Below are 17,246 nucleotides of genomic sequence, written 5' to 3' on the forward strand. Positions count from 1 at the left end.
CCCCACTCCTAGAGGGGAGAGGGGGAAGGGGGAGCTGTGATCAGATTGCAGATGGGCTGCCCTTTGGTTTCCCCTCCCCCATCCCGGATCTGCTTTGGAAAAAGGCAGAGGAACTGGGGGTCGGACTGAACAGGTGGCTGGGGGGTGGCTGGGACAGCAACACTGGTTAGGCAGCCTGTGGTGTCCAACTGAGGCCTCTCAACTGGCAAGCACACTTTGCAAGATCTCTCAGCTTAGGGATTCTTACAAAGATTTCTAGAGGGGTCACCATATTACCCTGTTAACAGCAAAAACAGCAATGGGTCTTGTGGGTCCAACATATTTATTACGGCATAAGAATTCACCATCAGACACACACACACAGACACACACACAATGGGGTGGCGGGGATGATTATAAACAGAGAAGTCAGAAGGCAAGGAAACACAGAAGAATTCAAACACTAGTTTATGTGAGGTTCCAGGTCTGAGTTTTCCTTTATTTTTACTGATCAGCAGTTCTTCTTGTTTGTGTTTGGTTTACCATCCCACTTACAACCATGAGTGTGTACCTGCAACACACACATTTCCCAGTATGCTTTTTAAAAAACAGAATTTCTACTACTGAATTTTAAGGCAGGAGTTGCCAACTTTTTTTTAAAGCCCATGGGCACATTAGAATTTCTGAGTGTGTGCTGTGGATGCCACCCCTCTGATCACTTCTGTCCCCTGGATCAGTCACAACACAAACAGGGAGAATGAAGTTGTGCACATGCCCGCTCTGCTTTTCCAATGAATCTCTGGAAAAGTCAAATTATTTCAGCTGAATTTCGAAAAGCATAAGGTTTAATGCAGCAGTGGGAAAGAAAGTCACTTGTCCAAACCTCCTCCTTCAGATGTATCTACTTTTCAAAGGAAAAAAAAGTTAACCACTCTCACTGCCTCTTGACCAACAGGAGTGTGGGTGGGGAGTCTCAGAGGTTTCGTGCGCATCAAAGGAATGCTGCTCAGGGACCATGGATGCCATGAGCACCACATTGGGGAACCTCAAAATTAAAGGCATTATCGCTAAGTACCAGCGCACTGTTACAAGTGCAGAAGCACTGCCAGAGGGACAGGTGGTAGAAATTTCCAGTGCCTCTTTGCAGAAATGTCTCTGTATCCTGTTGGGATCTAGGAACCTGGAAACCTTATTAGCATTGTCATAGTTCTGGACATCACACTGTTTTCTTGGCCACACCTGGTGATGCAGTTTGTTTTTTCGTGTGTGGTGAAAGTATAGCTTTGACGTACAAAATTGAGCCTGTCAGAGGCAAACCCCCTCAGGGGGTTTCCTCTAACATGATGCCTGGGTGGAGGAACTTCCTGTGCAGGAAGGAAACAGACGTTCCCTGGCGTTATCTGGCTGCTCCAAATAAAAAGCTGGATTTTCCTGCAGTGGTGTGAAACCTAGCAACAAAAAGGCTGCTTTTCTGACAGACTGGCTATACAGTATCTCCAGTCACACACACCCACACACCCAGAAATGTCCTTGAACTGTGTAACAGTCCTGTTCCTCCCATGGAAGGTGGCAATTGTGAACAAGTCAACTGCCACAAAGAATCTCAGAGGTTAATTAGCACAGAGAAGTCCCCCTCACAATCTGACGGGAGGCTGAGAACAGTGTAAGGGATGTGGTAAGCAAAAATCAGTGGGTCCTCTCTCTGGTTGTGCCAATATGATGCAATGCACCTGACAATGAAGCATGGTTGTTTGCTGCCTGTTTCCTTAGCAGGTGAAGGGCCATAGCTCAGGGGAAAAACGTCTACCTTTCAAGGAGAAGGCCGCAGGTAGACAGTACTGAGTAGTACACAGTAGACAGTACTGAGCTGAGATGGACCAATGGTCTGACTGAGTATAAGGCAGCTTCCTATTTTCCTAATCCTGTGCCATTAACTTGGCCTGCACACAGCCTCACTGCTATGCATAGGATTGCTTGCTGCAAATCTCACATACTTCTTCTCTTCAGCAGCATCCAGTGCCTGAACATAAGAAGAGCCTGTTGGTTCAGGTCGGTGGCAGCCCATCTAGTTCAGCATCCTGGCCAACCAAATGCCTGTGGGAATCCCCAAAGTAGGACCCAAGTGCTCCCTATTTGTGATTCCCAGCAACTGTCATTCGGAGGCTTACTGTTCCCCAACAGTGATGGTAGAGCGTAACTATTGTGCCCAGCAGCCATTGATAGCCTTACCCTCCATAAATTTGTCTAATCCTCTTTTAAAATAATCTAAGTTGGTGGTCATCTCTGCCTCCTGTGGGAGTGAATTCCATAGTATGGTTAGGCGCTCTGTGAAGAAGTACATTTTTCTGTCCTGACTCTTCCACTCCCAGCTTCACAGAATGCTCATGAGTTCCAGTGTTACGAAAGAGGAGAAAATGTTTTTTTGCAATCCACTTTGTCCACAGCATGCCCGGCCTTATGCGCTGCTATCATGATCCCTCTTACTTCCCTTTTCTCTAAACTAAAAAGCCCTAAATGTTTCTCGTAGAGATTTCTGTTGATTAATGGAACTTTTTTATTTCAGATGGAAACTGAACTGGAATAATTCTTTTAAAAAGCACCCCCACACACACACACCAATATACATACATACATACATACATACATACATACATACATACATTTTGACTCTAGGACGTCCCAAGCAATTGGTTGGCATCCCTCTGTCTCGGGAGACAATATTATCCAACAAAATGCATAGACTGCATAATCAAAAAAGAAAAATCCCCAAGAAGAGCTTACCACACTCTAAACCCAACCAGTTAAATTTATTCTGCTAGATTTAATAAACCAAGAGGAACAGAGGGCAAAAAGGCACATAAAGGAAAGCTGCAAGCCATGTGTCCACATCGTCTGAAAGTAATTCTACAACGCATCGAAGGTTGTGTCATTGGACACTTACACTGAAACTGAAACTACTGTGGAGTCAAAGTCTCTCCATAGTAAAGTGACTCTCCTCAGTCTTTGAGGACAGACCATTTGAGCAGACCCACCATAGCTGCAGGGAGGAATTGCCCCCACCAATCTAACTTCACTACATGGTGGCCCATCCATGACAAAGGAATACATTTCACACATACCCTTACAGTCCATTGCCTCACACCACTGGGAATCACTATATTGGGAATCAGGATGTGTCTTGCTTGATCTTTCAGCCCAACAACCATTTAAGAGAAGCCCATGGTTACCACAAAGGTCACAAAGTCACAAACTGGCCCAATAGCAACATTTGTGTAGATGTTGAAGTCACCCAGAACTATTGGCCATGGTAGAGGCCTCCTCTGCCAGTTTGCTCAGGAAGCCTGTTAGGAAGCAAGATGATTGACACAGCAGCAGAAGCTGCACAAGACCAGGACACTCAGCAGATAAGCAACCAAAAGCAGTGGAGATGTCAGAAAAAGGGCATAGAGACCAGCCATTTCCCCAGATGATCATCAGCCTCTCCACTTAAACTGTAGCTCACCCTGCTCAGAACACCAAAACTGAGGTAGTATCATAGTAGCTCCCTGCCACATACCCACCCAAGACATATCTTCACACCATCACCCAATTAAAGTGTGTGCAGCAAGGGATTAGGGTCAAAGATAGCAAATGAAGGACCAGTAGTAACAAACATGACCCACACTGCAAGCCAGAATCTGTTTTCCATACCCACTCAGGGGAACCCCAACAGAACCAGGCTTACCTTCACTCAGGCCACAGGCCTGTTTCTCCCACAGGACCTGGCCACTGGCCAATAATTCCTGTTCCTAACTGACAGTGTCCTTTATCACTTCCCAAGGTAGCAATCCTGCTTTATGTTGTTACTTCAGGATTAACCCCACCACACACAGCCTCGTCAGTACTTATGAGTCAAACCTGAGATAAGTTCTGGGTCCACCATCACGCTCCCAGCTGTAATCACTCAATCAACACAGTGGGTTCCACAAAAATACTCATCCTGCAAGCAGATTAAAAGAAAAACAAAAACAAAACCCATACACACCTAGTCATACTATCAACTTGAAGCAGTCAGTCTTACTGGCCAAGAAGAGAAGAGTAGATAAGGCACAGGATGGTGCCAGCCACCAGGCTGCTCAGTCCTTCTCTGGTCCACACTCCCAGATGTTAATATTTGTGCCAGTAAAAAACCAGTCAACACACTGGGAGCGCAGAATGCTCTTGGGTCTGATCAGGCTGGTGTCACTTGCAGCATTTTTCCTGGGCTTCCAAAATTATACACTCTCCATTGACTCCTGGGTATGCTTCCTGGTGAAGTGTGTGTTCTGGTGACAGCATGTGGGGAAAGGAGCCAAACTTCATTGTTGAACAAAACCCAACTATTTGGCATCTTAGCTCTCAAGAGCTGCATTTTCTCCCAATTTCTAGTGACACTTTGGAAAAGCTCCAGAGCACTGGCCAGTAGGTATGTGCTAATTGTTTGCAATGGCAGCATCCTGCATTGGCATGATGCCCCCTGTTGCCAGGATACTGGGAGCCACCCAGCGAGGCCGACAGGCACATTCCTGGGAAGAAGACTCTCCTTCACAAGACAATGGCTGTTCAGTGAAAGGCAGATTGCTCCTGCGGCAGATGCTTATCTGCAGTCTATAATCAAATGACTGCTCTGAGGGATTCCAAGCTCTGGACATAACAACCGCTTTGTGGTCTTGATAATAGAGCCAGTGCTCCCAAGTCAATCCTTATACCAATTGCCACTGAGAGGGATGGTGTGGGAAGGGGGGTGCCCACAAGTTGTTTGGCCTTCAGAAATTCTTGTTTGGGGCAAAAGCTCTTATAGAACAGTTGTCGCTCAAGGCTCCTTGGGAGGCCAGAAATAGAACTTCATTAACTATGAACCCCAGAATTTTGGATTAATGAAGCTCAGTAATAGCCAGCCAGGAGTCTCCATTACCCTCCTTTAGTTTCTCCTTCTCAGGAAGTTTTCTCATGAACTCCAGTCCTACCCCACCTCCATTTCATTATCGTGGCAGTTTTGGGGAAGGACTGAGGCTTAATTGTCTATGCCAAGCCATCCAAACAGGAAAAATGGTTTAAAACAAACAAACAATTTTGATCATATAAAATACTGTCCCTAATTTTGATCATATAAAATACTGACTCTAATGGGATGGAATAAAGGGGGCAGCTTCAGGAGGTATTGGTGGGCACATAGATAAAATGAAGAGAGCACTGGTTGCCTACAACATTCCCAGCACTTAATTGCTAAAAAGAGGGGTGATGGGGTTCAGGCCTGCCTAGAATTAGTGTGGCACAATTCCTGCAACCAAGCTCAGAATCAGAAAAGTCCCCAACTCAAATCTCTCCTCTCCAAGACCATCTCTCAGTCCCTTCAGTCTGTGATATGCAAAAATGAGGATAATACTGTATAACAGATGTACCTTGCCGGGCTGCTGTACACACGATGTATGTAAAGCTTGCTGCACTCTAAACCTTTCATGTAAGTGTATATGATATGAACCAGGGGCAGCCAACATGGGGCTCTCCCGACGTTGGACTACAACTCCTGCCATGCCTGATCATTGGTCACACGAACTTGCCGAATCTGATGGGAGTTGTAGTCCAACAACATATCAAGGGCACTATGCTGGCTGAGCTTGATATAAATTGTTGCACCCTTTGATCGAGGAGCTTCATTTTCTAATGATATGCACGGTGTGGGGTTGCTGTGAGTGTATTGAGTTTTGAAGGAAGGGCACTCTGCACATGCCAAGGGGCACTCCTCCCAGGTTTCTGGTACTGTGCTGGAAATGAATTCCAGGGCTGAGCCCTGGCAATTTCTACTTTGAATAAAGTCCCAAGCATAGGTGCCAACACCCAGGGGCCCTGGGTGGATGCCTGAGTACCCACAAAATTCCCCATTAAGGGGCTCGGCACCCACAAATTTCAGTGCCAGGGCCATGCACACTGCATGGCACCCATGCCCTGGGCACCCTCAGTCGCGGAGCCAAGTTGGCCTTCCTTATCCCGAGTGAGCAACCCCTTGCGAAGAAGAGCTCTGAGTGGCTGGCAACTCAAGCCCCACTCCTCCATAAACCCATCGCCTTTTCCTGTAGAGGCTGGGGGTGGCCGGGGTGGGGGGGGTGACTGCAACCGCCTTTGCTCACCGGGGTCTGCGAACTTGCTGGCACCTCGCCTACTACCATATTACATTCCACCCGACTGCCGAGATGTTCGCTTCCCTTTAAGAGGCAAAGCCACACTTGGCATACGGAAAGCAGCTGGATTGTACCAAGTGGCTCCGCTAGGCGGGGGAGCACTCACACCGGACAGTACTGAGGGGGCGGCGGAAACAACGCCATTTGCACCCGAGCGTTGCAAAATCAAAGTGTGCAAGGATATCAGCTCTCAAACGTCTTTCTCGGTTCTTGCTGCTCGCGCAAAAGTCCGCAGAAGGCTTGTTCCATGGTGTGCCCCTTCTCCCCCTTTCCTGAAGTCGGCAATGGGCTGTCCCTCGCTCTGATCTTTTAAGGGAGAAGCGGACTTGCCGGAGAAGCGGGTGGGTGGTACTGGGCTCATGTGCCCTTTAAGTAGAGGCTGCTCTGCGCCCAGGAGGATATATTGCTTAAGCTGGCAAGGGGGGTGATAAGTTAAGTACCCAGGTGAGTTCGCACAGCGGGGGACCCAGAGAGCTTCCCCGCCCCCAGCCCCAGGACCGTAGGACAATGGAGATGCGGTTCGAGGAGCCCTCAGGGCTGGCTTAGAGTTGGCTGGCAAGGAGTGTCTGAAGTTGAGCAGGGAATCGGAGAGGAGGAGAAGGAGGTGTGTGTGTGTGTGTTTAGTGTGGTTTTTCCTAAAGTACTTTCTTTCTGCTTAGCTGTTCCTCTCTCGGGTCCCCTAGCGCATCTGTGCAGGGGCAAGTTTTTCTGCAAGACTGCAGATCGCTTTCCCTGCTTGGTTTGGCAAGCCTCCTAGTTGATGAAATGCCCTTTTGAGGAAGCCGAGCCAGTGAATGGAAAATATCTTTTTCTCTCTCGCTTGAACTTATTTCTTCCGGCCCCTTCCTATGTGCACCGCTTGAATATTTTGTGGCGAGTGATTCTGGTTTGCATTTTGGCTGAACATCACGGTTTCAAGCTACTTGCTTTTTAGTGGGCAGATTTTTTTGCTGGAAAGATCACGCTCGCTCGGAACTCGGAATATTTGACTTGGTGTTTGCGTTAGCACGTGGAAGTGCTCTTCCATCTGTTCTGCTGACCCGGCTTCCGTAACTACTTGGGTCTTGATTTTCTTTTCTTTTCTAGCTAAGTTTTTCCACTTTTTGCTGCTGCCTGTTCTTCTAGCGTTGTCCGATTGCTGCAGTAACAATCTTTAAAACGACGACGACTTCTTTTTTTCTTCCAAAAGTGACTCTGTTAGTTCAGTTGCTGAAATCCACATTTCCCCACAACTCTTTCCTCTCAAATGCTATTTGATAGGGATTCTTTCTTTCTACCAAATAGTTAACCTTGTGAACTTTTCTGTGGGGGGGGGCCCCCAAAACTTTAGAAGCTATGTTGTTCCTCATCAGGAAGATGTTACGAGTGTATAATGGGGAAGCAAAATTTTGCAAACAGAGGATGACTTCCTTTTTAAAAAAATATTAAAATGGTGTTGATTTTGTTGATGTGTTGAAAGAGACAATACTGAATTTCATGTTAGGAAGGTAGGCATTTTGGTATAAATTTAAGAAAGTGTTCTGATATTGGAGGACCATCCTTTGCTGGGGAAGGCTTTAAATGCAGTTCTTTCAAAGTAGCTCTTGGACTCTCCTTCAGCAGTAGTGATAAGGGTCATCAAAGCTGAGGTCTCACTTGCTTGGCTTCCTTAGTGAAAAGCTTCTGCTGCCAGGGTTGTGATGGGCTAACTTCTCTGTTTACTTGCCCATTTTCCTCCTGAGCCCAATGGTGCTTTTGTACAATCTGTATGCTTGTATAATGGCCCTTTCTCCCTCTAGGTCCACCAGTTAGTCTAGGGTTATGCTGATGACGGGCCTTCAGGGAAAAGAAAGCAGGAAGGTTCTCCTTAAGAACCGCCCTGTCTAGGAAGTATCTCTCAGTGCTGGCAGACCTGAAGCCACTAAATAAACAGGAGGCCGGTTTTCTGGACACATGTGTCCCTGCATGCTGATTCTTGTGGCTCTGAGAACCTCTCTGCCAGGTTTTGCTCTGCTCTCCGCTGCTGTTTATTTGATTGTGCCTGCCATGCTTTTGCTAGACTCTGTAGACTTTTCCAACTCTCAGTCCTGTAGCAGATGGTGGGTTATGCCAGATTGCAGACGGAGCTCTGGGAACTGGTACGAAAGTTGGAAAATAAAAGCATGTTGCCTGTTGAGATGCCACAGGTTTTTTTAAAAAGGGGGTTGGGATCATAACAATAATAGCTAAATTCTGAACACTGCCACAGTCATTGTATACCAGATTAGGCCAGCTCTCTGGTGTGTGTGTGTGTGTGTTTCAATTCCCAATTAGCTCCACCTTCTGAGTACGATAAAAACTAGTGGAGGGAGGAGTTTTACTGATAGAGATAAAAGTTCTGGTTGAGGAATTCTTTTTCCTTTGTTTCCAAAGAAGCATTTCACATGGTCGCCTTTAGCTTATCCTGTTGTACCAAGGAGCTTGCGCCTGGTCAAAAAGTGTAATTCTTTTTCCTTACTTTAGCATAACCACACATTTCTCTGCTCTTCTTGTGTCTTCTTTTGCAGGCCTTTGCTCTGCCTGCAACCTGCCACCACCTTGTCCCCAAACCACTTGGAGAGGATGCAGGGAAGCTCTGTGCTGGAAGTGACTTGGTTTGTGTTCCTGGTTGTGGCTGGCGCCCCTGGGCAGGACGAAGAGAAGCCCGCCTTCACCCCCATTCTCACCCGCAGGCCTTTCATTGTTGCTTGGAATGCACCAACCGAGGAATGCAAGCCTCGCTATGGTGTCCAGCCAGATCTCAGCATCTTTGACGTTCATGCCTCGACCAATGAACTTTTTGTGGACCAGAACTTGACCATTTTCTATAAAGAGCGCCTGGGCCTCTATCCCTACTATGATGGGGGGAAGGCTGTGAATGGGGGTGTCCCCCAAAACAGCAATTTACAGCAGCATCGGAACCAACTGGAATCTAGTATTAGGAAATACATCCGCACTGAGACAAAGGAGGGGTTGGCTGTGATCGACTGGGAAGAGTGGAGACCCATCTGGGTCCGGAACTGGCAGTCGAAAGACATCTACCGCAATGTCTCCCGTTTACTTGTGAAGGCTCGGCAGCCTCACCTGCTGGAGGACCAGGTGAAGAAGGAGGCTCAGTATGAATTTGAGTCGTATGCCCGTGAGTTTATGAGCGAGACCTTGAGATACGCCAAGTACTATCGCCCCCGGCAGCTGTGGGGCTTCTACCTCTTCCCCGACTGCTACAACCACGACTACAGTAAGAACCAGGACAGCTACACAGGGTGCTGCCCAGATGTGGAGAAGTCACGCAACGACCATCTTTTCTGGCTTTGGAAGGAGAGCACTGCCCTTTACCCTTCCATCTACCTGGAGCAGGTGCTGGCCAACCACACAAATGGCCGCAAGTTTGTGAGGTCTCGGGTAGGAGAGGCCCTTCGCATCTCCCAGCAGCACCATGATAACTATAGCCTACCGGTCTTTGTCTACACCAGGCCCACCTATATACGCACACAGAATGTCCTAAGCGAGGTAAGAAAGCCTTTCCTATCAGGTAAATGTTACTCTGTTGGAATTGGGAAATAGCCAAGAATCCAGGGCCATTGGGGTTGGATTTCTGTCCCATGTAGAGGAGCAGTCTGAAGGACAGGTCAGCCCAGCTTGTGATCCACCCTCCCAAAAGGTAATCCACCAGCAATGTATGGCACTCTCCAGGGGTGTAATAAACTTTCTGGTGTGCTGTCTGCCTGAGACTGAAACAATGGGGCTAGGGTGGGAGGCTACTTGGCACTTAGCTGGCCACCAATACCTAGTTGGTGAGCTACTTTTGCCTTCCTGGGTCAAACGTTGTTCAGACCTGTTATAGCAATAACTGAGATGCATTAGTTTGTGGTAATAACTGATAAGCATGATCAGATAAAGGCTGCTTATCAGAAGCTTTAATTAGGTCTCCAAACAAAGTTTTGTGGGCTGCGACTGCTCCCAGGAAGCATCTGTGAGCTGTGGTTCCTGTGGATTTGCTGTACAATGGGAGGTGGGAAAGGACTTCTCCTTTATCTTGGTCCTAAGCAAATTGACTTGATGTGTAATGGAAACTTAAGAAGTCTAGGGTGGGGCTGAGGAGGGAAGGAGGCAGCTGCTTCTGTCTGTCTCCCTCATCGGTTGTATGGCTGTGGCAGCACTGCTGCAAGAAAGTGCTGTTCTTTATGGGCATTTAATTCTCCTAGAAAGAATCATTAGTCTGGCATTTTGCCAAGGGCTTTCCTAAAGAATAGGGAGCCATTGGGCTGGATACATGTCCAGCCCATTGGGGACCACTGAGCTGGAGAAGTCGGAAGTTGCACTCCAAATTGTTCCTGTGGGTGGGCTTAGTTCTGGCGCACTGAAGCACACAGGGTTGGTAAGGGGATGTAGTCTATTGACCCAAGTTCTGTTGGCTTGAAGAGCATCCAGGCATGCCAACTTCAGAGTAGTCCTTTGCCATGGTGCCACAGCCTTTGGAGTGTAGATCTGTGCTGAAAGCCAAGCTGCATTGCTTCTGCTTCCTGCAGTTTCCCAAGGTAACTTCTGAGGCTACCAGGCACTGTAAGAAGCAGCAGGATCATGCAGATGCCCCCACTGAGGCTAGTAGTGTCACGATTGATGTGACTGGCTTGTCCATAGGCAAAAATGTACTATCTTCTGTACTATCTTCTGCCCCACAAATAACCCAGAGATGCATTTTAAATAAAAGGATGCATTCTACTCATGTAAAAACATGCTGATTCCCGGGCCATCCGTGGGCTATATTTAGAGGCCTTAGTTTGTCTACCCATGGTGTACAAGTTATGTTACATGTAATGAGACATTATGAAAAACACAACATAAGTTACTCTGAAAGATATTGGAGCACTCCAAATCATTTCCCAAGTATGTGTACAGAAAACAGTAGATTTAGCTGGAAAGTGTTTTATTGCAGCACATCCCCAGTTATTGTTATTTTATCATTATAAGATTGTTGTATAATCTTAGAAGGTGTGTGGCTGGGACTACCATAAAGAGACCCGTCACTTCTGAGTTTGCTACTTACAATAGGAAACGCACTTAAGCTTCAGGGTGGGGGATTTCCTTCCAGAGTTTCTGACCTTGCACATCACTGGGCTCTGTGATGAGTTTTAAGACTGGACTGCTTCTATCTTGCCTTGGCTGGGGTGGGGGAAGTTTCCAAAACAGAATTTTCAGCTGCCCTTACACAACTGGACTTCAGCAATCAGGAGTGCCAGCTTGGCCCCGCAACTGTGGGTGCCCGGGGCCATGGGTGCCATGCAATGTGCATGGCCCTGGCATTGAAATTTGTGGGTGCCCAGCCCCTTCAAGGGGAATTTTGTGGGTACTCTGGCACCCAGGGCCCCAGAGAGTTGGCACCTATGTCAGCAGTTGCACCTTGCAGATCCGCTGTTTGGAGAAGCAGAGGTGGGCATGATACCTGCATGCAACTTGGGTCTTTCTCTCTTTGAGATCTTAACTTGGTTTCATGCTCTACCTCTAACCAAAGGCAAGAGCAACTTTACAGCTGAGCATTTTGGAAAAAATTAATAATCTGTGGCCAGTGGTGAGTTCTAGAGCCTCAAAAATGCAACCCTTGCTTGTTATGTGGCTGACTTTGCCCATGGATAGAGTGGAAGTTAGTGAATGGAGGTTTTTATCCCTGCTACTTAGGAATCATTCAGATTAACTAGAGGGTGCTCTGAAAGTAAGCAGTGTAAGTGAAACGCTAATTAAAATGACAAACTTCAGACATGTTTAGGCAAGGGGTAGTAACGCCCAAGCTTTATATTTTTAAAAAGGAGTTGTTGCTCCTTCTTGCTCGGCAACAGTCATTGATAATAAAATGGCAGCTTTAACCACACATGCCTAAAGGCCTATTCATCCATAGAATACAATTATCAGTTCCATTCCTCACCCAACCCCTTCAGGTCTGAGGATGATCTCTGCATTTGGTGTAGCGTTATTTGTCCTGGTTGTCTGTACTCTACCGGAGGCATGTTCACACATCTGCCTGAAAATGTAGATGCTGAAAGTGAGGATGGGGACAAGCCCTGCCTCCAAGGACCTTGTGCATGTCTCACTGTGTCCCTGATCTTGCCCATGTTGCATTGGGAAGTGCCCATTGAATGAAAGTAAATCCTCCATGTAATTGGGGCTGTGCTTTACCATTGTTCTGTCTACTATCAGACCATTGTTCAGTCTGGCTCAGTACTACCTTCATGAACTGGCAGCCGCTCTCCAGATTTTCGGGTGGCGGGGCATTCCCAATCCTTCGTGGAACTTTCTGGCCTACCAACACCAGGTGACACCTGTTTTGGTGTGTGGTGCATGTGCATTGACGGATGGCAAATGTAAGAGGTGGCGATGATTTTAACTTAAGATAATTTACCACCTTACACTCTTTCTGTATCTTCAGATTCTTGAGAGATTGCATGTAGAGAGGTTTTGGCCCTGCCCACTGCAAGTGTGTGGCCCTAACAGATTACTTCCATGGAACACGGGTGGCATTGTAGTCTAAACCACTGAGCCTCTTGGGCTTGCCAGTCAGAAGGTTGGCAGTTCAAATCCCCGCAACGGGGTGAGCTCCTGGTGCAATGTCCCAGCTCCAGCCAACCTAGCCATTTGAAAGCACACCAGTGTGAGTAGATAAATAGGTACTGCTGCAGCAGAAAGGTAAGCAGCGTTTCCGTGCACCCTGGTTTTCGTTACAGTGTTCCGTTGCACCAGAAGCGGTTTAGTCATGCTGGCCATATGACACGGAAAGCTGTCTGTGGTCAAACGCTGGCTCCCTCGGCCTGAATGTGAGATGAGCGCCACAACCCCATAGTTGCCTTTGACTGGACTTAACCGTCCAGGGGTTCTTTACCTTTTTACCTTTACCTTACTTCCATGGGAACGAAGCCTTCAAGGGCAGGGGGGCAGGCAGTCCCCCATCCATTTCCTCCACAGCACCAACAAGAAACTCCCTCCCACATGTTTGCCAGGCAAGGCTTTCACCTCTTTTCATCAGTCTGAAATGTTGCTTTTATCTGACAGTGTGTATTTTGTGCGTATCTCTCCACCATAATGCTGAAACTGGTGTTAAAAGGCACCCCCTTTTACTAAATAATAAGGAACAGTCATAACACAGCAACCGGAACAGCTTCTATCCATTCTTGAGCTAGAGAGTATCCTACTAATCTCCTAATATTCTGTATCTGTACTAACTGTGGAACTACCTGGATGTTTCTTTCCAGAAAGACTTGATCTCCACCATCGGGGAGAGTGCTGCTCTGGGGGTAGCTGGTACGATCTTCTGGGGAGATGCAGAGAACACTAAAAGTCGGGTATGTATGTTTCCGCACCAGCCCCAGAGAGACAAGCCTAGTGGGAGCTTCTTTCAGATAAAACGGCTCTTCGATCTCACTTCTGCCAAGAGCATGTCGGGTCCTGTCTTAATTCAGCAGACAGCCCTCTTAGTGGAGCTACTTCTGCAATTTGTTCGGTTTAGCAGCTCAGCATCAGCACAGCCTCTTTTTGGTGGGCTGTCAGGGGAAGAGGCATGTGTTGAAAAAGATACTGGCAACACCTGGAAGTTGCTGAATGCCGGAAAACCCCAGAAAGGCCCTCTAGGGAACACTGGTGGTCTCAGGTGTGGGACAAATGGACTTTCTAGACATCTAACTACCACAGAGTAATAAGAGGCATGGCAAGACATGATAAATTTGACAGAATTTTGTTTCCCTCTAAGCTTTATTAATAGGTCAAGTGCAAATTGTAGTCCCCTGGCAACTCATGACTCCCAAGGGAGTGGCTATTTCATGTCTCCCTGAAAAGATCTAGCTTTTATTGTATTATGGCTGGTATTGTTTCTCTTTACTGCCATTGCTTTATTTTCAATCCCAGATCCTGTGTTGCCTGTTACATGCTGCACCATTTATTGTTTTAACCAATACATACATACATACACATACATGCACAGATAGATAGATAGATAGATAGATAGATAGATAGATAGATACTGTCAATCCAACGACCACCTGGTACTAGAGGGAGAAGGGTGGCTTTTGACTACTAATGGCGTTTTGCTTTGAGGGGTACAAAGATACTCTTCCTTGGAGCTTTGCTACTTTGTCCAAGGGGGCATGGTCCCCACCAAAGGCCTCCATAGCACTTCCTTGTATTGAATTCAACTAGTTGCCATACCAGGGTTGATACCAAGCATATGCATCATTTCCTAAAAAGATGGAACCATAGAGAGATACCCCCTTTGGTGTCCAGAGTACATAATGGGCAATAACTGCTTTCAGTGTAAATAGTAGAGATTGAGGCTGTACACAACTCGAGCCTTTCGGTCTTGAGGAAGGCCTCCTTGCGCTGTGAAAGTCCTAGCCTACACCCTAACAGCTGCGGGTAGCCATATTGAGCTGTCAACACTGCCTTTATAGTGGCCTTCAAGCACCGTGTTTAGCAAAGCAGTGCTGGGAACAGTTCTTCCAAGTTTCCTGCAAGGATGTGAAGCAACCGTACAGACTACTATGGGGATTGTGTCATCCGGATCTGATGTCTTAAGTCTTTTCAGTCATCCTATTGAAAGAGGGAAGTGATAAATTCCCATTACCAAATAGAGCCCCATCTGTTCATGCATTATTCATATGTAGGGCATGTCAGCAGAGGGGGCTGGGCTTTTGGCCTCCTCCATCGGACCTTCTTCCTCCATGACTGGATGTCCTGACTGCATGCAGCCCCTTTGCACAAGCAGGTGCTCATGCTCTGAATTTTCTCTGTAGACGAAGTCAGGTGCAAGCTGAGGTGGTTGTAGACCTGGGTTCAGCACTTGGAAGCATGGGTCCGCACAGAAATGCTCCACACATAAGTAATGTATTATTAGGGTTTAGGAAAGGGAAAAATATTGACCAAGGCAGAAACCCTATGCATGCTTACCAAGAAGTAAGCTCCATGGAAATAAATGGAATTTACTCTCAGATATGAATTTTGACTCAGAAATCTAAACTGCTGGATTGCAGGATGGATGGATAGATGCTTCCATTGGATCTTCTTGCATCAGGGATTCAATAAGAGTGAAATCTCACCACCTGGCTGTAGCTGCTGGTCTCCCAGTTCCTGTTGCTAATTTTGAATCCTCTCCTCTGCAGGAAACGTGCCAGCTGATTAAAAACTACATAGAGGAAGGCCTTGGCCGTTACATCGTTAACGTGACCACAGCTGCAGAACTCTGCAGCCACACTCTGTGCAGCGGCCACGGACGCTGCCGGCGCATTTTCAGCAACACTGACGTCTTCTTGCATCTCAACCCAGCCAGCTTCGAGATCCACCGCAACGCTCCCGGGCAGGGCAAGAGGCTGTTTGAGGCCACAGGGAACTTCTCTCAGGATGACACTGCCTTCCTCAAGGCCCACTTCCAGTGCCACTGTTACCAGGGATGGCACGGGAAAGGATGCAAGGAGCAGCTGAACCCTCCTGGGGGCGGCCCCTATCTTCGCAGTAACCTGGGACTCCAGTTGCTGATAACTCTCTGTCTGCTGGCCTGCTTGCACTAGCCTGCCTCCAACTGGAATCTCTGCGGCCGCAAACTAGTTCCTGGTGCAGCAGGCAGTGGTGATAGGTGGAAAGGGAGAAATAAGAGCCGCCAGCCTCTCGTTTTTATATATATATATTTCTTTAGCAGTGATGTAGCAGACCTACTATTTAAGAGACTGTCCTACCTCTCCCATCTGTGCCACTGGCCCTTTAAGGGGCAAAAAAGTGAAAAAGGACCTTCCCCCCACTGACAGTATTTCTGTGCGCAGGCAGATGGGTGACTGGAGGCGAGGACTGGCAAAGGTAGGGGGCTGCCTCTCCTGCCTTTCCCTTGCTGTCCAGAAGTATCTCCAACACAGGAGTCGATTTGGTGCCTTGGGTTAGCTACCCAAACAGAAGCAGGAATTTGAGGGTGGGGAAAGTTGTCGAAGGGTAGCCTGGGGGAGGGAGGAATGGGTGCCCACATTCGGCATTCTTTTGGGAGAGGATTAGGGAGAGGGGTGCTTGGCTCTTCTGTTGTAAGGAGGGAGGGGGGCACGGTTAGAAAATGGGAGTCCTGGAGCCTGCTTAGGCCTCAGGAGAGGTGTGATGGGTTTGGTGGAGCTGCTGTAGTGAGGAGAAAATTGCTGCTGTTTAAAACATGCCTCTTTAGGATAGCCGATAGAGAAGGAGAGAAAGCATTGCCCAGCCAGTGGAGTTTAACCTAGAGAGTAGAAAAGGCTCTGGTGGTGAAAATGCCCTTTGCTGACCGGCTGGGTGGGCGGGCAAACAACATTTGTATTGCTCTGAGAAGGGCAGCCATGGGGTGTGGGAGTGCCATGCCCCCGATCTGTGTGTGGCCGGTGCTGAGTTGGTGCCCTGCATCCGTTACAGGAAAACCAAAAAAGTTTTACCTCAGAATTAAAGACACACCGAGAAAACGTAATTGGCGTTCTGCATTGTGTGTTGGGAGCTTGCTTCGTTGCCCCGAGGGGCCCTTCATGCCATTCCTCCTTGCCAATAAGGAGGCTCCAGCTGTGAGTGGTATTTGCCTTCAGACCCCAATAAAACGTTGGCCGGCTTTTCATTAACACCTCCCCCCATCGTGTGTGGCTTTGTCCTTCGCATCACAGAACTCTGGCTCTGGCCAATGCTGGTCACCCTCCTGTGACCATCCCTGAGTAGCTGCGCCTGAACCAGATCATTCTTACTTGTCTTAACAATTCCCTCAGCTCTTTTCGTTTCGGGTGTGGCCAGAGAGTCTGGAGACCCCCAATGAAAGAGGCCTGTTGCTGCTGCGGCTGCACCCCCCTCCCCTTCTGCTGTTTGTACAGATGCCATCTGCCAGCCTCGCCTTCAGCTCTCCTTCCCAGTGTTGCTCTTTGTCTCTACTGGAGCAGCAAGGGGCTGCCTCTCCTTGTCCGGACTTTCTGCTCCTTGTAATTAAGTCAACGAGTTTTGGCTGGCAAAGCCAAGCAGTTGCCAAAGTGGAAGGAACACTGGGTGTCTCTGTCAGGGTCATGTGTCCTGCACAGGAGAGGGAGAGGCTGCAGGCAGGGGCGGGGCCTG

At 47.8% G+C, this 17,246-nt stretch overlaps 1 protein-coding gene across 1 annotated transcript in view; it reads left to right on the forward strand.

Annotated features, from left to right (window-relative positions):
• The first annotated feature begins 6,465 nt into the window (after positions 1-6,465).
• LOC308581478 (uncharacterized protein) overlaps positions 6,466-17,246 on the forward strand; it is a 34,169-nt gene continuing 23,388 nt past the window's right edge. The window contains exons 1-4 of the mRNA XM_081183888.1: positions 6,466-6,620; positions 8,702-9,683; positions 13,415-13,504; positions 15,314-15,717. Coding sequence (XP_081040014.1) covers positions 8,757-9,683; positions 13,415-13,504; positions 15,314-15,717 — 1,421 coding nt within the window. The 5' untranslated portion in view covers positions 6,466-6,620; positions 8,702-8,756. The remainder of the gene's footprint in view (positions 6,621-8,701; positions 9,684-13,414; positions 13,505-15,313; positions 15,718-17,246) is intronic.

Source organism: Podarcis bocagei (assembly GCF_964188305.1).
Source record: "Podarcis bocagei genome assembly, chromosome: 2".
In the NCBI taxonomy this organism is placed as follows: domain Eukaryota; kingdom Metazoa; phylum Chordata; class Lepidosauria; order Squamata; family Lacertidae; genus Podarcis; species Podarcis bocagei.